Source organism: Limanda limanda, chromosome 19 (genome assembly GCF_963576545.1).
Source record: "Limanda limanda chromosome 19, fLimLim1.1, whole genome shotgun sequence".
In the NCBI taxonomy this organism is placed as follows: domain Eukaryota; kingdom Metazoa; phylum Chordata; class Actinopteri; order Pleuronectiformes; family Pleuronectidae; genus Limanda; species Limanda limanda.
This window is the reverse complement of record NC_083654.1, coordinates 7,411,656-7,432,895: the sequence shown is the minus strand read 5'-3', so window position 1 is coordinate 7,432,895 and position 21,240 is coordinate 7,411,656. Positions and strand designations below refer to the sequence as shown.

The 21,240-nt window shown below is 43.3% G+C and overlaps 4 protein-coding genes across 4 annotated transcripts; all 4 read right to left on the bottom strand.

The window, feature by feature from the left end:
* Window positions 1-1,399: 1,399 nt before the first annotated feature.
* LOC133025736 (tissue alpha-L-fucosidase-like) lies at window positions 1,400-5,080 on the bottom strand. Its single transcript, XM_061092478.1, has 8 exons — window positions 4,610-5,080; window positions 3,874-4,008; window positions 3,657-3,794; window positions 3,440-3,545; window positions 3,146-3,346; window positions 2,839-3,035; window positions 2,093-2,192; window positions 1,400-1,954 (listed from the first exon to the last, which is right to left on the bottom strand). The coding sequence occupies exons 1-8, from the start codon at window positions 4,948-4,950 to the stop codon at window positions 1,820-1,822; spliced, it is 1,353 nt and encodes a 450-aa protein (XP_060948461.1). The 5' UTR covers window positions 4,951-5,080; the 3' UTR covers window positions 1,400-1,819.
* Window positions 5,081-5,731: 651 nt separating this feature from the next.
* On the bottom strand, window positions 5,732-7,593 carry LOC133026248 (uncharacterized). Its single transcript, XM_061093118.1, has one exon. The coding sequence runs from the start codon at window positions 7,526-7,528 to the stop codon at window positions 6,548-6,550; it is 981 nt and encodes a 326-aa protein (XP_060949101.1). The 5' UTR covers window positions 7,529-7,593; the 3' UTR covers window positions 5,732-6,547.
* Window positions 7,594-7,858: 265 nt separating this feature from the next.
* On the bottom strand, window positions 7,859-13,355 carry LOC133025831 (tissue alpha-L-fucosidase-like). The gene is made up of 7 exons (XM_061092594.1): window positions 12,405-13,355; window positions 11,891-12,025; window positions 11,064-11,307; window positions 10,756-10,956; window positions 10,484-10,674; window positions 10,298-10,397; window positions 7,859-9,382 (listed from the first exon to the last, which is right to left on the bottom strand). The coding sequence occupies exons 1-7, from the start codon at window positions 12,770-12,772 to the stop codon at window positions 9,245-9,247; spliced, it is 1,377 nt and encodes a 458-aa protein (XP_060948577.1). The 5' UTR covers window positions 12,773-13,355; the 3' UTR covers window positions 7,859-9,244.
* Window positions 13,356-15,428: 2,073 nt separating this feature from the next.
* Window positions 15,429-20,916, bottom strand: zbtb8b (zinc finger and BTB domain containing 8B). Its single transcript, XM_061092820.1, has 5 exons — window positions 20,829-20,916; window positions 18,927-19,119; window positions 17,778-18,678; window positions 17,412-17,590; window positions 15,429-16,603 (listed from the first exon to the last, which is right to left on the bottom strand). The coding sequence occupies exons 2-5, from the start codon at window positions 19,098-19,100 to the stop codon at window positions 16,244-16,246; spliced, it is 1,614 nt and encodes a 537-aa protein (XP_060948803.1). The 5' UTR covers window positions 19,101-19,119; window positions 20,829-20,916; the 3' UTR covers window positions 15,429-16,243.
* Between the last annotated feature and the right edge of the window lie 324 nt (window positions 20,917-21,240).

The window sequence follows — 21,240 nt, the reverse complement described above, 5'->3', positions numbered from 1 at the left end:
GACCATGTCAGGTCATTTCCTCTTCTGCCCCCGCTTTCATAGCATAGTTTCCGGTCTTCACACTAAGCTAAGATCATTTTGGCTTCTGGGTGTAGAGCTATATATTCAATATATCAGAAACAGATTTTGAAGATTAACATTTTTGCAGTGCTGACACACCCACTTGAACAGCACGACTTTAAACATGCAAATCAGAGGTCAAAGACAATTTACATTTTCTCTTTCTGCACGTAGGCATTTGAATTGCAAATCGAAAGCAGGCCAAACACACCTGCTAAGGAAGTTTAACTGAGATTTTGAGTGCTGCCACTCGGAGTCAAACACACAACCCCAGTGGTATCCACTTCATGGACAGGCCTTAACACAGGCCGACACATTGAGGGAGTATTTTTTGTCCACTCACACAACAGTTGTGGCACCGGACTGCACAATATAGATTTCTGCTTGAGTTTTAAGAATGAACAAAGATTCAGGTTCACACAGGAGTATAGCCTCAAGGTGAAAGAGGCAGGTTACAGTTGAAGAATAACACCCAAAAAAAGTAGTTGTTTGCCTCCGCCCACCAGTGCAGTTTCAGTCCGCAAACATAATATTTTCCAGAATCATGTGAACATTTTGATCTTTGCCCTTTTATCCACCCAAAACTAATCCGTTAATCCCTAAACCTAAGAGAACATTTGTGGCGAATTCGAAAGATTTCTCTAAAGACGTTCTTAAACTAAACAAAAAACAGTTGTGATGTTTGAACTGTACCCGTTTACCTCCTAATACTAAACTGGTCATCCTTCAGTCCGAGTGACTGTTTGTGCCAGATGTAATGAAGCTCACTGAGAGTCACTGCAGAGGTGGAGAAAGTACTCAAACATTTGACTTTAGTGAAGGTTCCACATTAACTTCTCTACCTGAGTAGAAATCAATAAGTAGTTGCTTTTCTCAGCGGGGGAATTTTATAAATGTATTTCCGGTGTTTCATCACCAGTGATGCTGCTACTGCATAAGTGGGGTCGAGTGGATCAATTCCATTATATAATAATTGATAACTTGTAGAAATATAAAAATAATGTGAACATGTAATTTCATGGAAGTGGAGTAGAAAGCACAGATATTTGCTGGTATGTGTTGTGGAGTAAAAGGTGAAACATACCTGAAAACAAACCGACTTCAGTAAACTAGATACGTGAAAAAAGTTATTTAAACTACAGTCACAAAGGAAAGTAAGTAGGCTGTGACATCCCCCCACTGGTTCTATGACCTTGACCTTTGACACTCGAACACTAAAATCGAATTAGTATTCTTTAAGTCCAGGTAAATATTGGTATTACATTTGAAGTAAAAGAGGTGAGAGACTGAGGTATTGTAGTTTCATAAATTCTATAGACAGATATGGAAAGACAAAAAGTGGATTTTGAATAAAAGTACTTTATTTCACCGCAAACATTTCACACATGAACAATCATTCATCTGTCAGATCAAGAAATGTTTCATCCCACCATTTAAAAGGTTTTCAGTAAAAATATAAAAAGTGCATTGTAGGTCAACTGTTAAAATTCATATAAACTGAACAACAGATTCCCCTCTTCATTCAGAATCATTAAAAAAAAAGGGCACAATTAAAGTAAGTGGCACATTATCACAGAATCACTGAAGAGGAGTGTCCCGTTATTTCATTTTTTGGAAAAATACAAATCTGCTACACAAGTGTTGTCCTTTTAACCCGAGTGGACAAGTTTCCCCTTTACCCTACAAAATGATAACCTGAGTTTATGAAGTGGAACCCACAGTCAGATCGCTGGGGTTAAACTCTCCAGGTGTTTAAAGATCAATGGACATTTTCCAGTTTCAGGACCCACGCCTCACCGGGGCTGTAGGGCAGCTGGGGCAGCAGGACGATAAGGCCAGAGCTGGGACCAACTGGGGACCAGGGTAAAGCCTTTGGATTCCCCAAATAGGTCACCTGGACATGGGACATCAGTGATTTAGATTCTTACTTTTCATATACTGGAGATCACACATGTATATTATCTTCTATAAGAGGGTTGTAAAAGTTCATATGAGGTTACAAATCAATAAAACTTCATCTCTGCCGTTTTACCTTTGTGGTTGCTGATGTTTTGGGTACCAACAGTTTGATAATGGACTCTGAGGGTTTGGTTACCATGATGGCATAGACGGTGGTCCCTTTAGATGTATACCTGGAAAAAATGGAGATGACAGCTGCATCAATAATCTGCATGCTGGATCAATCCCTTAAACAAGATTACAAGAGCTATTCAGTCATCTTCATGAAGATATTTGCAAACCAAGCCTCTATTACTCAGATGCGTTTTTTTTAATCCTGTCATCCAATAAAAAGAGTCGGACACAGAACCCTTTCACACCGAGTACAAAGCGTTTCAATATTGAATTTATTACAAAAAGTAAAGGAGTGAGAATAATTTTGTGTTCCTCCCACTTCTTGAAAAAAGAAGAAGAAAACATTGGATCCATTCAATCCTGTGAAGCAGCAAGAACGAGTATTTAATCTTCTGATATAGGATCTGCAAAACTTATCGATTCAAAGTCTGTTTCAGGTCTTGAAAAAGAAAACACTTCTCTGTAAGGTGGAGTTGGTGAGTTTTTCTTTCATTTTTTTAATTGCAACAATTTCGGATTTCAAAGACCTACAAATGCTTGGATCTCCCACAGTAGGCGGCTTTGGAAAGACCAGGTCACACTTTACACTGAGTGAAACAGTTTGCAGCTTTAGCATAGATTTCTCAAACTTCGGCTCTGGATTATGACACACATTCTGAACCTAAGCAACTGGTTGTCATTATTCAGCTCTTCGCCATTTATTACCAGATTGGCTGTTGGTCAGTGCTGTTTTCGGTCTGGACCCTCCAGGGTTTAGAGGCATAGATGGCCTCCCCGTTGACATCCAGCCAGGCCCCTACACCCCTGAGCCTCTCCTCAAACACAGGAGGGATCATCCCGTCAGATGTGGGGCCCACATTCAGAAGGTAGTTACCTCCCAGAGCCACGGTACGAACCAGATCCTGCAACAGCAGCAGCAGCAGGGTGAGGAGGATGATAACCAGCCTAGCTGCCATTACAGATTCAGACTATATATACTACTATACTATAAGACACTATCTCATATCCTCACCTTTATGATGGAGGGTAAGTCCATCAGGTCAATCATCCTCATGTTCCGCCTGTAACCCCACGATAACTTGTCCACAGACGTGCACTTCTCCCACTTGTGCTTGGGCAGCTGGCCCGGAGTGTACTTGTCCTCACAGTTAAAGTAGCCGCCATGTTTACAGGCGCAGCCAGCTCCCCACCTGTCGTTGGTCACGATTGTGTCCTGAGGCGAGGGAGATCCAATAAGTACATGAAACCTCACTGAAGCAATAAACCCGTTGAACTTCTGCTACCTCAACGTGATAAGTGCACTTACTTTCACCGGGCTGTCATTATAGAGCCAGGCCAGGAACTGGGTGGAGTTCCAATAGGTGTCAGGTGCTTCCCAGTCCCCATCGGACCAGATCAGCTCAGGTTTGTACCTGCAAGGCAACAGGAAGGGAAAGGCTTAAACACACTCCCAGCATGCCGTGCTTGTGCCAATAAAACTATGTCTGGTGATATGATGATGCAATAATGGCAGCACTGCAGACCTTACGACCATGTTATAAAGCTCTGGAAGAAGCTTTTGCATCACAAACGTCTGTGTTTTAAATCCATTCTTCTTGTCAGCCAGGTAGAGCGGGTTGAACCACTCGTACAGGGAGTTGTAGAGTCCATAGTGCAAAGACCTGCATGAAGAAATTACAATCTTTAAATTTCTGATTCTTCACCAGCGGCCAACGAGACCCCCTTTCTGTGAGGACCCACCTGTTGCGCACTGCGTCTGCCAGGTCGCCCACGAGGTCTCTGTGAGGACCCGTGTCCACGGAGTTCCAGTTCCAGGAATAAGGAGACGCCCAGTTAGTGAATCCCTCGTGATGTTTGGCCGTCAGGACGACGTACCTGTGATTCACATGACAAGGAAGGGTGTGGTCATGTGCTGCTCAGGACACCAGAGCAAATGTAAGTTTAATAATACTGAGTGACTGTATGATCATGTGTACACACATACACATACAGGTTTGCACAGCCGTCCTTATCAGCCTAACCACGACCTCATCTGTAACATTAGAGATAAGGCAAACAGTGTGTGTGCTGTGTGCACGCACGAACGCAGCTCCATGCAGGCAGGAGGATAACAGCAGAGACATTTGGGATATATTATGCCGTTTCAAATAGAATTTGAAAACCACAGGAGCAATATGAAGGCATTCATGTTATATTTCTGTGGCTTTTTTTAGGTTTGAAGAATCGATCTCCAGTTACCTCAATTGTATTGGATTTGCCTGCAATTCTGTTTATCCCAAACACTTCACACTTCTCTCTCTCTCTCTCTTTAAATGTATCTATAGGCTCAACTCTTCTCCTGGGCTCTCATCATGACACCACAAACACAAAATCCTGCTCTGTTGTTCCTGCTCTACCACTTATTTACTTTGTGTATCACTCGAGTTTCTCGCCTCTTCTCATCAGTAAGTAGATCATAAATGATGATCGCACTCACTTTGCACCGGAGGCCTTGAAGATGTCCGCCCACGCCCCCGGGTCGAAGAACTGAGCGTGGAACTGAGGAGCGAACTCCGCGTAGCTGAAGCCGGGCGGGTAGTTGCTCTGCATGAAGCTCACAGACTTAGGGTCCGGGGGCTGCTGGCCCTGCCAGTGCCACCAGAACCACTCGCTGCCAAAGCTGGGCACGGAGAAGACCCCCCAGTGGACGAAGATTCCCACTTTGGCCTGGTCGTACCACGCAGGCAGCGGCCGGGCGTCCAGGCTCGTCCAGTCCGCGGTGTAGCGAGCAGCGGTGTGAGACGCGAGGGCCGCGGTGCAGAGGAGCAGGAGCAACATGGCGACAGACAGCGGGTCACAGCACCACCATCAGCCGAGCGGAGAGGGAACACAGCTCACAGGAACACGGAAGCTCAGGCTGAGCCACAGGGAAGCACACTGAGTTGTTGTGAGGCTGCAGGGGATTTACTTCCGGTCATGTGACTGTTCGCACATGATCGGTCACGTGGCCTTTTGTTATTACAACTTTATTTAAACTTGCGCACAAGTTATACGCTGGTTATACAGACACAGGTTAAGTTGGTCTTAGAAGTGTGTAATACGTAAGATACACACAATAACTAAAAAAAAATTATATATTTGTATTTAAATTTAAGGTCTTTATCTTTATATGTTATGATCTGGCTTTAAAATTTAACTGAACTGAATACCTTGTTATTATTATTTAGTTAATTAATTATTTAATTATTTAAATCAAATCTAAACATATTCGTTTATAAAACAATTTTCATCCGATTTGAGTCAAGAAGTCTTCTGATCAAGATTTGTTACATCCCTATGAAAAGTGAAACAAGGTGATGATAGCTGAGGATTCCCCTGGTTCACCAGGGACATTTTGTTTTCTGCGTCCCTTGATGGAGGGTTTGATTTGCCTGATGTTTAACTGTTATTAAACTATTGCCTTACTGGGGAAAGAGGTTATTTATTTTCAGAAACCAATGACTGGATCTTATTTCTGTTCATTTTAAAAAACATCTACCTGCAATCTGTTATCCAATCTGTAATACAGAACACTGCCCTAGATAGATGAGAAAGACTGAGAACCACAGGTTACCGATTATTTTCTTTATTGTGAGGAAGTGAAATAGGCACATATTTTCTTTGTATAATATATTTCATAAAATTTAAATTATGAAATATAGACATTTTTGTTACTACAAGACGATCTAGAGTTTAGAATTCTGCCCAGACCTATTTGAGTATGGCCCAACACAGACAGGCAGATGTTAAAACAACAGAAGAAGACAGAAACCTTCATTTTGTCATAAACATACTGGATGCACATTAGTTGTTATTTTGTTTAAATTTCCACACGTTTTCTTTAATGTTTCTGCTACTGTGAAACCTAACCCTGTATGCACTCACTCAGCAATTTATTAGGAACCCCTGCACACCTGGCTTTTAATACAATCACTCAGTCAGTCAACCATGTTGTTATAGCCCATTATACATTATTCCGATGTTAAAAGGTCAATATGAGAATATTGATGTCCCAGTGACTTCTGAAAACTTCAGTGACCTCCCCTGACCCAAATGTGAATCTATAGTACAACACCTCTGGGATTTGGGAGAACAGGAAATTGCCAGAATGAATGTGCAGCTGGAACATCTGCAGAAATTATGTGGTGCATTGCAGTCATGTCAACATGGAGCATCATTTTGTGGATCCATGCCCTCAGGGCTCAGTGAGTGAATGTTACATGTTCTGGTGTTGCATAGTTCAGTATGCACAGATTATTCTGTTCACATAGAAATGCAAGCAGAAAGCTGATTTATTATGTAATCTCTGAAGTAGGTTTACACTTTTTTTACTACATCAACAGTCCAGGTTGAGTCTCCATGCTGCAGTCAGAGTTTGTTAGGGGACTCAATCTTTTCATTCTGGGTCATTCTCATCATTGCACACAACATCATGGTCCTTGAACACAACATCCGTGGAGGACTGGGACTTTGGGGCCAGGTCACCCTGGTCCTCGAACACAACACTAGTGGAGAACTGGGTCTTTGGGTCCGAGTCACCCTGGTCACTGAACACAACATCAGTGGAGGTCTGGGTCTTTGGGGCCGGGTCACCCTGGTCCCTGAACATAACACCTGGGGAGGATTGGGTCTTTGAGTCCGGGTCACCCTGGTCACTGAACACAACACCTGTAGAGGACTGGGTCTTTGAGTCCGGGTTACCCTGGTCCCTGAAAACACCACCTGTGGAGGACTGGGTCTTTGAATCCGGGTCCCCCTGGACCCTGAACACACCACCTGTGGAGGACTGGGTCTTTGAGTCCGGGTCACCCTGGACCCTGAACAAAACACCTGTAGAGGACTGGGTCTTTGAGTCCGTGTCCCCCTGGTCCCTGAACACAACACCTGTGGAGGACTGGGTCTTTGAGTCCGTGTCCCCTTGGACCCTGCAGACCAAGTTCGTGTCGGTCTCCAGCTGTGGACAGGACGCGTACACGGCTAGAGCCTCCAGCCCTGCCGCGATGAGCGAGTCCCGCCGCTCGGTCTTGCGGCTGTACCCGAGCCTCTTGAGGGTCCGGCGGGTGGTGGCAAGCGAGATGGGCTTCTCCGGGGCGCTGCTGTTGTACAGGGTCTGGATCTGCTCGCTCGTCGCCTGGATGTTCGCCTCTACCACCCTCTCCATCCTCTTCTCGCCGCTCTCGTCGACGAGGCGTTTCCTCCCGCAGGACCCCCGGTGGCTGGAGGTCTTCCGCTTCTCGCACCACTCCCGGTAGACCCGGGACACGGCGGTCTTGGAGAAGCCGAGCCGCTTCACGGTCTCCGAGATGCTGCAGCCGGCGCTGCGGGCCCCCACGATCATGCCCCGCTCGAACTCACTTAAATCCCGAGACTTCCCCATGTGTGACCCGGCGTCCACTCCGACAGCCTCTGGGTTTTTTTTAGAAGAAGCACCGGGGACTCGGGGTCTCCGCTAGAAACAAAACAAAGTCGTAAATACTGCGTCTTCTTCTGTGGTCTGATTTTTTTGGCACGTCAGACTGAACGATGGCTTATTGTCGCCCTCCTCAGTTTGGCTTCATGATTTCTTATTCGACTTTCATTGAGTTCTCGTCAGATACAATCACACACACTCTGTCAGCTCCCACATGAGCATATACACACACCAGTAAAAACTACTCTTTAGAGTAATGTCAAATTATTCTTGTTTTAGATGGAAGTTTCAGTTCCATTCACATTTAAATGTTTAATGAGAAGTACATTCAACAATGAAAAGGGAATCAATATCATGAAACATGGCATGAAATCATACACAAAGTCATACACAAAGTCCAATACTGTTCATGCAATAGAAGTGGGCCATAAAATGTTTTGTTCAGTAAGCCCTACAATTATGCACATTACATTTGTAAATTAATACATTCATGTAAAAATTAAGCTCATAAATTGAGATGATCAAAAATACAAGTTTTGCGATAATGCAATTTCTAAGTCGGCAATGATTCTTTTGTCAGTCATCAAGTTATACAAACTTTTGTTGTTGCTTGTTGATGGACCCCTCCCAAATTGTCAGTATCACATCATTGTTATTTTCAGACTATATCCTGACTTTGTTTGACGTGTGTTTTCCCAACAATTTAACACCGCAGCGTACCTGGCAGCTAGACCCATTGTTACTGTCCAACGATAAATTCACCAATTTTATAAACGATCAGATTGATTCCTACTAAGTTATGAACTCAACCCACGATACGTCATTAACTACAATCTGGGAATCCCATAAAGCCTACCTTAGGGGACAAATGATTTCTTATTCTGCATTTGAGAGGAGAAAATGCACACTCTTTCAGAACTGACCACCCAAAAAGCAGAAATGGACAAGAGGAACAACAACTTTTACCACATTTGCACGAGATATACTGAATACCAACTTTTATATAAGTGTAGGCCGAAAATGTATGAACATGGCGACAAAGCAGGTAGACACACCAACTTCAAATATTAGTGGCTACTAAAGCTATTCCTAAGATCCGTTTGGCACCTGGTATGACTTCTACACAACCAAAAATTATTTATTATTTATAATAATCGATACCCTTCAGAATCTGTTGTAGACGTCTCCGAAGATTAATCCTTTCCTTGATAAAAATCATCAATCCAGAAACTGACCCAGAAGCCCAAGCCAGCTCTGAGGCTGCTATAACGTCCCAGGAAATTTCTCAAGCAATTTATTTGATGCACTGCGGCAGGACTAGAGTCAAAGCTATCCCCCGTCTTAAGCTCAGTATATGAAGAAATACTGATAAAACAAAAATTACCTGAAACAATGACACATGCACTCACTTCAGTAATACCAAAGAAAGATAAAGACCCACTGGATTGTGGTGCCTATCGGCCTATTAGCGGTCTGTGCTGTGACAATAAGATTCACACAACGTATTAAAACAGTGAAGCATGTTTGTATGTTTGATTACTGAAAAAACGTATGAATAAAGTTTTAAAAAATTTACAAATTTGGACAGCTACATTAAAACTTACTGATGATTTCATCTATACACGAGTATTAGATTTAGTAAACATCAGTGTGACAGATATGCAACTTGACACAACAAATATGTCAGGCTACACCCTCCAGCTTCAGAGTCCAGGCATTTCCATGAGACGGTGGCATCAGAGGCATGAGAATCATCAGTCCCTCTGTTGCCGTCACTTGCTTCCACTTCAGTTCCATGTCGGGATAGTCCAGGAGTGTCACCTGTGGATGTGAGAGATAATTAAGCTTGAGTTTTTCCTAAATACAATTAAGTGAAATTCAAAAGGAGACATATTATGCTCATACTCGGATTCTTAATTTTTCTGACTAGGCATTTCAGGAGCAATGTTTTTAGGAGGAACTCTCTTTAATGCAGACTTTGGGCTTTTTAACCTTGTGTGGCTTCGGTAGAACGTGTCGTCCACTAACCACAAGGTCGGTGTTTCTATCCCCAACTCCTCACTTCTGCATGCAGAAGTGTCCTTGGGCAAGATACTAAACCCCAACCTGCTCCTGACGGATTTCCAGACAGTGTATCAGTTGTGTTTGAAAGAAAAAGCTCAGCATACAGTAGCACTGTCTGAATGTGGGTGGGTGAATCTGGAATGTACGTTAAAGCGCTTTGATGAGACTAGAAAAGCACAATATAAATATAGTCAATTTATCATTTATCCTTTAGCATACAAGGAAGTGTAATGGTAAATTTCAGTAATCATTATCTTATTACTGTTTTGATTGTTTTCTGTGCACTTAGTTGATACAACATCAATATCTTCCAAATCCTGTTCATCTTTATTTGAGGAACTGTGTGCTAGATTTGATTCCTCTTTCTTGAACAGTGATGCTAGACATTAGACGGTCCTGTCTGCTTTCGGTTCTGTTTCCCATTTATCATATTGTACAAAAATCCTCGTTTTTAATTCTCTCGTTGTTGCACTTTGAGCCATGTCGCTGACTGTGTAAACCTCTGCAGAGTTAATAATTAAACCTATAAAGACAACTCCGGCTGAGAAACTCATTATTTCAAATCTCATGATAAATTTCCACAACAGAAGCCATCCATGTAAAACAGTAGAAGATAGGGAAAACTGAAAAGCAACATATCCTCCTTTAACAGACACAGTGAGTAAGGCTTACGGTGGTTGATGCAGATGTCTTAGGCGTTGTTAGGTGAAATAGTTGGTTGGAGGGCCAACCCAGCAGTATGGCATAAACTGTGCTGTTTTTGGTAGTGTACCTTTAGGAGGAGCAAACAGTTGTTAAACACAAACCAAATCAGTCTTTTGCATAACAGTGAAACAGATCATGACCTCAGATTCTCACCAAACTTCGACCGTGTTGTTCTCCGTCTGGTTCCTCCAGAAAGTGGAAGCATAGATGGCATCCCCGTTTATCTGCAACCAGGCACCGAGTCCCCTCAGCCGCTCCTCGAATACTGGGGCGATCATTCCATCTGCCATGGGCCCAATGTTCAATAGGTAGTTGCCTCCCATTGCTACCACCGCCACCATGTCCTGACAAACAAAGAGTGTTTGATGAACGCTGCATCTCCAAATTAGTTATGACACAAATAACAGGGGAATGTGATGTTTCACCTTTATGATGGAGGGCAGGTCCATGAGTTCTGTGAACTTCATGTCTCTTCTATATCCCCAGGAACGGGTGTCGATGGACTGACATTTCTCCCACTTGTGGTCTGGGAGTTTACTTGGGCTGTACCTGTCAGCACAGTTGTAGTAGCCTCCATGTTTGCAGTAGCAGCCAGCACCCCACCGGTCATTGGTAACCACCTCATCCTAAAGTAGTAAACATGATTGATACATAAGGAAGTAGGTAAGTAAGTAAAGATTGAACCAAAATACTGTGTGTGTTTTCATGTGTGTGTATGTTGTGGGTGTTTCACCTTGACTGGGCTGTCATTATAGAGCCAGGCTAGAAACTGTGTGGAGTTCCAGTAGGTATCTGGTGCCTCCCAGTCCCCATCTGACCAGATCAGATCTGGTCTGTATGTCTCCACAAGGTACCTGAGCTCCGGGAGAGTCTTCATGGCCACAAAATTTTGAGTCTTGAATCCGGAGGCTTTATCCGACAACCAAAGGGGATTATACCACTCGTACATGGAATGGTAGAGACCCAAGCGCAGGGATCTGGTGGCAGAGAGTCAATGGTAAATATCATAAGTAGTTATAAGCTACTCCTTTGTATGTCATCTATTCAAAGACTTGATTGTCTCTCTGTTAAGAGTGAGATAATTTTTGCAAATATTTGCACATGTGTGTCGTGCCACGCAAAGCCCATGTAACCTGGGCGGCTGTGGCTGTGGCTGAGCGGGTGGAGACGCATGACTGCAGTGTTTCTGGTGGAACAGGTTTGTGGCTGCGGTGGCAGGTGTGTGAAAGCTTATATATATATATATACATTCTCTGAGCAAACAACCCTCCCGGCTGTCGTCTGTATAATGTGGAGAGTGTCGACTCGCGTACTCAAGTACGACCCCAATCTCCGCTCGGGCCTCAATTTCACCTTTGCATTTAGAAATAAGACATTGGCTGCTATACAACCTTTAAATCATATGATCCTGTTTTGCAGATAACACTAACACTCATTCCCTTGCATGGTCTCAAAAGAACTTATTTATCTACTGGTCATTATCAATTTGCTCTAAGGATATGAAAGAGAAATAAGGATTACAGAAAGGTGGATCTGAATAAGGACAGATGCAGCATCTACCTCTTCTTGACAGCAGCAGCCAGTTCTCCCACCAGGTCCCTGTGAGGACCGACGTCCATCGAGTTCCAGTTCCAGGAGGTTTCTGAAGGCCAGTTCGTGAATCCCTCATGGTGTTTGGATGTGAAGACAATATACCTGCAAAACCATGCACACAACATCTTGGTATAAAGAGCAAACGTTTTATTTTCTCTGCTTTGTCTTGCGGCGGTGTTGTATGTAATTGTATTGTAATAATCTAATATTCCTATATACATATACATTCTAAAGTCTCTCTCAATGTATGTACTTCTGCTGCATGGGGTAGGCTGGCTGGGGGTGGGTGGGTCTTAGTGTGTGTAGGGGTATATCCATCAGATTTGTGATGTGTAATTGTATAATTGTATTGATTACCCAAAGAAAACCAATACAAAAGTGTTAACCATAAAGAGCAAACGTATAGCTTTGACCTATTTATTATGACCCTTAAACATCAGCATGTGACGGTACCAGGTAGACATGCAGCTAAGGACCCTACCTGGCTCCGGATGCTTTGAATATATCTGCCCACGCGTTCGGATCGAAGAACTCCGCGTGGAACTTGTCCGCAAAATGCGCGTATTTGAAGTCCGGTGGGTAGTTTCTCTTCATGAACTCCACCACATCTGCGCGCTTGTCATGCCTCCACCAGTACCAGAGCCACTCGCTGAACTGGCCGTAGCCGGGGACCGAGAAGACCCCCCAGTGCACGAAGATCCCGATCTTGCCCTCGTCGTACCACCCGGGCAGGGGTCTGGCATCCAGACTCTTCCAGTTCGGCTCGTAGCGCCCTGCGCCTCCAGGTCCGATCCACAACACACTAATAAGGATGAGAATAATGCAGGTAGGACGCAGTGGAGGCAACATGATCACCACTCAGGAGGAAGAGGAGGATAAGGATCCTTTGGCCATGAAGAGCAGAGCTTTACTCACTGACTCGATTCTGCTGTAGAAATACTCAGCTCCCTCCAGATCTTAAGTTGACAATACCTTTTTACAGGGTCCACGCCCACTTAATACAATCCATTGTTAAAGGGATAGTTCACTCCAACTGTCACCTGATGTTTGCCGTCGGAAAGTAGCAGAGGTGTGGACTCGAGTCACATGACTTGGACTCGAGTCAGACTCGAGTCATGAATTTGATGACTTTAGACTCGACTTGACAAAATGTAAAGAGACTTGCAACTCGACTTGGACTTGGACATCAATGACTCGTGACTTCACTTGGACTTGAGCCTTTTGACTTGATAAGACTTGCTCCTTTCCCCAAAACCCAAAGATTAAAAGTATGTTATTAAGGAACGCTCTGTATCTTTCATGTTGTATGTGTCCGTCAGGGGTGTAAAGTAAAGAAACGCAAGGCAACTCTCACTGCAGTGGTAGATGCTGCATAGAGTGGATGACGTTCCCTAACGTGCACATTCAACATATGAAAACTGATCGTAAAGTTCACTGCTCGCGAAAAATATGCGCGACATGCACAACACTGCACAGGGATCCACTGCGGAGGGGCTGCAGAGCCGCGGGCTGCAGACCCATGGCTACGGCGAAAGAGCGATTTGTTTACTACTCCGCCGTTAAAGAGATGCGGACGTCAAACATTAGTTAGGCTAGAATATTAGATACGCCTCACATCATTCCTCCCGGCTCCGCGCCTGTTAAGCCTCCGCGCCGCACCGGTGGTGCGCACCATACAGAGAATCACTGCGCTACACAGGGGCGGCCCTAGCATATTTGGGGCTCTATGCAAGAGCCCCCCCCCCATCAACAAAAAAAAGTTGAAAACGGAATTGCAACTTTCAGACGGTATTTTGCCCTGTAAGACTGCATTTCTTTTCAAATAAACACAACAACGATCGCAACGACATGGTGCAAGCATTCGTTTTAGACAGCGTCTCTCCTCAGGAGAAGGAAAACATTATGTAACGTTTCAGCTTGACCTCAGATAATATAAACGTGTTCTCCGTTCAAATTTATTATTTGTCATTAAGTTGCATTAAGTTCAACGCTCTCATAAAAATGAACGTGTTCAATGAACGCGTCCTTTTGAACTCGTTCATGCACAACACTGCCTGAAACTCAATAGCCTACTGGTCTACCTGCCTCAGCCGCCTGCGGGTGACTCTTCAGCTGTGCTGGATTGCTGTTCACTGCAAAGTGGACCCGGATGAGCTCTACTCACCTTGAAAATCAGCTGCTGCTCAAACTCAACAAAATGTTTGTAGACTAGTGCTCTAAAGGTGGACCAAAGTTTAACCAAAAGTTTAAATATACAGTGGGACAGCGGCATTTTAACTTTTTATTTTAGCTGTCATGTGGTTCATGTCTTGACATGTCCTCCCAAAAGTTCTTAAATGTTGTGCTGACATGTTAAATGTTTAATGTTTGACATGTTTAATGTCATTGCACTTAAATTTGTAAAGATCTCCTTTAATTAAAAATAACTGTTTTTGGATTGGATTTATGTGCCGTTGTCCTTTTTTGCACTGTATAGGAGCGGCCCCCGCAAGTGCAATTTCAATTGCACTTGTTTTAATAAATAAATAAATAAATACAGATTTTAAAAGCATACATGATCTGTGTTAATATATTATTACTCTGTGATCAAAAGGACTTGAAAGGACTCGAAACTCAAACTGCAGGACTTGGACTTGACTTGAGACTTGTCAGTCTTGACTCGGGACTTGCCTGTCTTGACTTGGGACTTGACTCGGGACTTGGGGGCAAAGACTTGAGACTTACTTGGTCCCACCTCTGGAAAGTAGATCATGAACTATCCCTTAACGATGCTTTTTCCACAACATGTTACCCAAACCACTATCACTGGCCACGTGTTTACAACAATAATATTGACACTTGTATATGGGTGATTGCAGGGTGCCTTTATTTTGTGAAGAAATGTCTGTGTTTAAAATGAACGACAACTATATCACACACCAGCCTTTGTATCAAAGAGAAAAAGGGGTCAAGGATTCAGTGGGAGAGAAACGTTAGAGCTGGAGGCGACAGTGATGAACAGCACAGTGAAGTGTCAGACATTCCTTTCAAACTAAAAAACTGAAGGACTGAAAAGTGTGTACTGAATGAACTTGGCACCACAAAGCAGGTCCACCACTATGGATGTTTTAATTCTAAGGGGAGAATTGATGAATTAATTCATCAAACCAAACGCTAAAAGCCTGATCAAACGGCCTGGCTTAGGTTCTTCATCTTCTCTCCAGGAGATAGTTGGGAAACATCACCATTGTTCTAGATCAGGCCCTGGCTATGTTGGAACCCTTGGCGAGATTTCATATTGGCGCCCTTCATTTATTGATTCTTGAATTACTTTGTAAATAAATGCATTAATGCACGTGTTTCTCCATTTTTTATTAATTAATGAAATGATTTATAACCATTTCCTTGTGACTTGTGCTCCTCCATGGAACTCAGTGTGTCACTTTACAGGATCGTTTCATTCCCCCACCCTGTGCTGTGTTCAGGCTCTGCATGGAAGGAATCAAAAGGTGTGTCTCAGACAAAATAGCTTTCAGTTCCTGGACGTTCTTTAGCGCTGTTTTTATTGAAAACCATTATTCAGTTTCCTTTTAAGAAACTTGTGAGATTGGTTTCTCGTAAGATGTGTCTGCTAACTAAAGTGATTATTCAGAAACACACCGGACACAGCAGCAGGATCCCAGCCAGTGTCTCTCACCCACAAGTAAAAGAGCTCCTGTAGTGTACCCCATTCACTACAGTACAAGCAAGTAGTAATTTCACTGTATGGGTCAGATTTAACGACTGGAAAGCATCAAACAGCTTAATGCAAATATAATGTATGTCAAGCAGCAGGGAAATTAGCATATCTTTATATTTACACATCTCGGACTGTAAAAAAGCACATGAATACAGATAAATTAGATGAAAAACAAACATGTCCACAGTTACACAACACATTCATTGTAACAATTCCCACAGTGGTCCCATCATAACAAAAGCATTTCTGTGAAATTTAATCTAGATCAAGCTGTCATTATAATAAACAAGCTCTTTGTCCATCTTCTGTATTGATTATGAAAAAAATGCAGGAAAGTACAGCTTTGAAATTCTCTTTACATAATCAGGCAAATATGGATTTGATTAACCGTGCAAAAACATGGGCAGGAAGTTAAAGAGGACATTTATGATTAACAAACACTGAATCCTGAATGCAATTGCTGTCAGACAAATCACAGGAGCCAAATAGTCAAAATGGGTAATTTTGTGGTTACATATAAATCAATAAATAAGCTCATGACACGGCAATAATTTAACATCAATAGCAGTTTGGCCACAGTAAACAACTGCACAGCAGAACGGTTAAGAGTCAACATGGTTTTCTTGACTGCGCACAGCGGGCAACAGATTCACAGTGTGACCGACATCACTGCAGACGGCAAGCTGCCGTTCAAGCATCTGTTTCTCCACCAAGTCCTCCACTCTGCCAACCTCCACCTCGTCCACGTCGTCCATAAAACTGGACCAATCTGTATCGCCATCTGCGCGCTCCATGGGCTCTGGTTGGCTGGCAGCAGGCACAGGGTCGGAATCATCATGAGTGGTTGTCACGCAATTGCAGCTGTCGCAGATGCCGAAGCGTCTGAGTCCCGGCGACACACTGGATCCGGTGAAGGTTTGTCTGCAGCTCTTACAAGACACGGGCCAGTAGTGCCTGTGGACCTGGTGATAGTGAACAGTGACAGAGACACAGCAGTATTTTAATCATTTTGTAGAGGCAACAACAACTTTGCCATTATTATACAGTACAGTGAATAACAATATAAGAGCCAAAGGATTAACTGCTCTGATTGTGCTTTACTACTCACAAGCAACAGGGATTAAAGCAGTTTATTTTACTACGCTAAATGAAAGACTGAAGTTGCTAATTACTGTTTACAACTAAATGCGAGCTATTACTGGTTTAAAATTCATTTGTACAAACCATTAACAAATTAACTCTCAACCAAGGATGAATTAAAATTCAAACCGTTAACAAGTTCAATCATTTCATGCTCAACAGTGGGCAACATATTTGTTGTTGTTCAACCACTGAGTTAGATTCATGCAGTGTTTTAATCAATGATGTTAAGCCACACGTCTTTCTGTGTCAAGGCTGTTGCAACACAGTTTCAGTCTTTGTACAAACAATCCTGGTCCATCTGTATCGTGAAATGGTCCCGAAACCAGGCTTGTGAAATATTTCTGTTCGAATCCTGTTTTCATTTACTTCAGTCAGTTTATTATGAACATTTATTTATAGAGGCAAAATATCCCTTTATGTGTTTGTTCCTACAGGCTACTCCGCAAACCCTTTTGGTGGAAATTTAATTGGTAGTTTGCGTGTGATCCTGCAAACAACTAAGCGAGCACAGAAATTGGGGTAAACACCTATTCTCCTTTGCAGAGGTAACTATACTTAAAAAGCCTTCTTATCAGAACCAAGTTATGTGATGCAACATCATTCATCACGGCAACACTGATAACTTACACTGAGCGAATGGCTGCGGAGATGCTCCTGTCTTGTGAACCTCTTGCAACACATGGGACAGGGGAAGGGTCTCTCTCCTGTGTGACAACGGATGTGTCTTTTCATGATGCCCTTCTGTTTGGCAGTATATGGGCAGAATGGGCACTTGTGGAGCTTCACTGGCACTACCAAGCCATCGCCTGTAGGGGGAGAGAGAGGCCAATCATTTAAATCCATCTCATTAGGACAACACTGCAAAATGCCTTGTCTTCTCTGCCTGAGAATTTATTGAATGCAGCATAGTTTTTCATTCAGGATGTGATTTTTAAAGCCTTTGGGTAAATATGTCACCTTAAAGGCCATTTAACATGTGATTCTGTTAATAACCTGCATCCTCTCCAAGCCAGTCAGACTGCATCTCCATGATAGACGTTCCCACGAAACCTAAACTTTCATCCATTCGGCCACCTCCTGGGCTGTTACTAAGTGCTTGGGAAAAGCGCTGCCCCACTCGGTCCCCCAGAGGACTGGGGCCCTCACCTCTGGCCAGCATGTCAATCAGCTGCCTGGTATTATAAGAAGAGCTGTATCCCAGGGAGAAGCGCTCGTTGGGACTTGGGGGATGTAGCCTGCTATGATGAGGATTATGGAAAGAAGGCCCAGGGTACGCTGAAAAGTCTTTGGTGTCAGGGGACTCCATTAGCTCCTCATCAGGGTCGTATTCTAACTTAGGGTTCACTAACTCTGGGGTCATAGCAGTGGATGAGGAAGATGTAAGTTTTGTCTGATCCATGTGTCCTTTCTGTTCTTCACTCCCGGATGCAAACTCCTCCCTGGAATGGTAATCGCTGTCCATGTCCCTGCTGGTGCCTGGAGGTGTGGCAACAGGGTTCGACAAGAAAGTTCTAGCCAAGGTCAAAGACTCTGGACCTAAACTTGCCCCTCTCTCTGCAACCTGTGAATGAGGCTCTGCAGCCCCTGCACCACTGGAAATCACAGTGGTTGGAGTGCCGCTGTCTGCGGGACCCATCGCTCCATCTTGTGCCTGCGCCTCCTTCTCAGTGTCCCTCTCCTTGTCTTTGTTGCATATTTCCAAAGAGGAGCGGATGTATCCTTTACAGAAGTTCACCAGTTCAGTCATCTGCAGGTAACTGGCAGCTGACATCACCTCAATGACATTGCGTCTGCTTAAGGCCAAGCGGCCAGAGTAGAGGAAGTCCAGGATAATTGAGAAAGCATCAGCCGTTACAATGTCCAGTGATGCTGTGCTGTTGCGTTTACCATTATCCTGAAAAGACAGAGTTGAGACAAAGCCATTAGTTTATTCATTTGACAGTGCAAATCTATCTTATTCTCCTTAGTCGCTTCTAAATGAAATATCAGTTTATCTAAGACATACAGGCATCAATGTAAATAAAACACAACACAAATACCTTATCATGGCCAGTACACAACATTTTTTCTAACAAGTCATGCACAACACTCATTTGCCACCACTGAAGAAAAACAAAACACTGGAAAGACAGCTTCTCTCACCTGCAGATAGTGAACCAGGAGAGCTCGGAAATAGCCGCTACCAGCAAACAACACATTGCGATGGGCCTTGAAGACACGGCCCTCGACAAGGATGCTGCAGTCACAGAAAAAGTCTCGCTTCCGCTGCTCATTGAGCTCAAACAGCAGTTTGGGCAGGTAGCAGGGCACCTCCATGTCTGGACTTCAGTGACCCCTGCCAAGGAGAGGAAAGAGAAGGGGGTGTCACTTTAATATAGGGAACAGCAGCAGTTTGAGACTTCTCAGTTTCTGTAAACAACAAAGTTGTTGTCTAAAATCAACTACACACTTCATGATCTTGTGGGACACTTGATTTCTTATTTTGGAGACAGAAGGTTATACAAATGTGATTCTGGCACTTCCAAGTCAAAATGGGTCACAAGGAGAAAGGAAAATATTTACCAGTGAGTTAGGGTCGGCCAGTTTTTTAAACAATGAGGTTAAGCATCACGTCTTTCAGTGTCAATTCAGATAAAAATGTTGCAACACACAGTTTCTGACTTTGTTCAAACTAACCCCGGTCTCACTGTATCATGAAAGGGTCCCAAAACCAGGCTTGTAAAATATGTCTGTTCAAGTCCTATGTTTTCATATACTTCAGTCCTTATATTTTTTATATTATTTCACATGATTTTACATTTGGTCCATGAAAGAAACGTTTCCGGTAAATTACCGGAAACTTTCCACGGGAATATTAAGCTCGGGAATTTTGGGAATTTTGAAAAAAACAAAACTATGCAAATTAAAGGCTGAGCAATAAAAACATCATTCAAAACTCTATTTTAAAGATGTATGGAATGCATCACACGCTGCACGTTGAGTTTCAACCCTCCACTGTGCATTCCTCCATTACATGCACAGATAACTCCCAGCATCCTTCACTCTACAGCAGGGCTATTGAGGCCTGCTGTAGTGTGCAGGACTAGTCAGGTAAGTTTCGATGATATTACTCGGGAAAATATATTAGCATGCTGATTGAGGATTGTTCATCTGTTCATCTAGCCTATTTCCATTGATTTATCCATCAATTGTAAAATATGTTTACAGATGATACCAATTGTTTGGCTAACTATTTATATCTCTGGCATTGCATTAGTGTTTTTTACAAACTTTTTTCTCATCTTATTCTACAGAACAATGCCACGTGCATCTCGTGATGAGACATTTCACCACATCCAATGTAGAAGGAAAGGCTGTGTACATTTGCAAATACTGTGCAAAGACCTATGTTAAGAATGACACAAAGATGCAGAAGCATATAGTCAAGTGCCCAGAGTTTCCTCAGGGCTCAAATCAGCCTATGACACAACAAAATGTTTATATTTATGTCTGTATATGACAAGGTAAATACAGTTAGTATAAATTACCCACAACATTTCCAGTTTATTCCCGTTAATTCCCATGGAAAGTTTCCAACTTTGAAAATTCCCGGAATTTTGCAACCCTAGTGAAGTCACTGTCAACATGTTTGACTTCCACATATCAAGATACGGATGTACAGGCACGAGCATCCGGCTTGCCAAGTTTTTGAAAGTGTAAAATAAGAGCAAGCCACAGTGATATGACAGGGACGTGGGAAAGCAACAACAGTATTATACTACGTTATAATATTGCTTAGTTGTGGGAAGCAAACTTTAGAAATCTAAGATTGCTGCCACCACTTTTAGAAAGCTGTCTTCTCTCAGGTTGCCAGGACTGACCCACGTCGAGACGTACAGGCATGTGTTTGACAGGGGATCCGAGAGGAGGATGCTAACAACATGCTAGCCTGTGTTGCTAGCGCCCAGCAGCGACTGCTGTTTAGAGCTACTGCTGCAAACAGCTGCACCTTACGAAGCTCGTCAACACACAGGGAGGTTTGAGAAAGACATGCGGTGCTCTCACCTGTCTCATGGACGGTGTGTCCTCCCGTGTCGAGGCTTCGAAGCGTGTGTTGAGTAATCAAGGAAGAGTTTTGTGAAGCGCGTATCGAGGCTTGTGTTGATGACGTATGTGATGACGTCCAAAGCCTCCCGAGCCGGCCGAACCACGTGACTGATTCAGGAACTCGTTCGCGGGTTTGGTGTGCGATTCAAAATAAAAGGGCCCGAGAAACGCAGTGGCTTCCCCCTCACAAGTACTGGTCTTGGGACTTTATTGTGCGTTTGCTTGCAATATATTCTAGAGTATTTGGGGGTACGAATTTATTTCCTAACTTGTACAAACTTGCGGTATCTTTTCTCTGTACCCCAGCTTCATCTGTGCCCTGTGAAAGGATCTTTTCTAAAGCTAAATTATTTTTAAAAAAAAAGAAGAG

What these genes read in the sequence shown, in the direction of transcription:
- LOC133025831 (XM_061092594.1), bottom strand. Translation starts at nt 12,772, where the DNA reads ATGTTGCCTCCACTGCGTCCTACCTGCATTATTCTCATCCTTATTAGT. An exon ending in ACCTGCCCTCCATCATAAAG is followed by an intron (nt 10,675 to 10,755) that starts GTGAAACATCAC and finishes TTTGTTTGTCAG; the next exon opens with GACATGGTGGCGGTGGTAGC. An exon ending in AGACATCTGCATCAACCACC is followed by an intron (nt 9,383 to 10,297) that starts GTAAGCCTTACT and finishes TCACATCCACAG; the next exon opens with GTGACACTCCTGGACTATCC.
- zbtb8b (XM_061092820.1), bottom strand. Translation starts at nt 19,100, where the DNA reads ATGGAGGTGCCCTGCTACCTGCCCAAACTGCTGTTTGAGCTCAATGAG. An exon ending in TCCTGGTTCACTATCTGCAG is followed by an intron (nt 18,679 to 18,926) that starts GTGAGAGAAGCT and finishes CTGTCTTTTCAG; the next exon opens with GATAATGGTAAACGCAACAG. An exon ending in CTGGCTTGGAGAGGATGCAG is followed by an intron (nt 17,591 to 17,777) that starts GTTATTAACAGA and finishes CTCCCCCTACAG; the next exon opens with GCGATGGCTTGGTAGTGCCA.
- LOC133026248 (XM_061093118.1), bottom strand. Translation starts at nt 7,528, where the DNA reads ATGGGGAAGTCTCGGGATTTAAGTGAGTTCGAGCGGGGCATGATCGTG.
- LOC133025736 (XM_061092478.1), bottom strand. Translation starts at nt 4,950, where the DNA reads ATGTTGCTCCTGCTCCTCTGCACCGCGGCCCTCGCGTCTCACACCGCT. An exon ending in CTTTATAACATGGTCGTAAG is followed by an intron (nt 3,546 to 3,656) that starts GTCTGCAGTGCT and finishes GTTGCCTTGCAG; the next exon opens with GTACAAACCTGAGCTGATCT. An exon ending in ACTTACCCTCCATCATAAAG is followed by an intron (nt 3,036 to 3,145) that starts GTGAGGATATGA and finishes CTGCTGTTGCAG; the next exon opens with GATCTGGTTCGTACCGTGGC.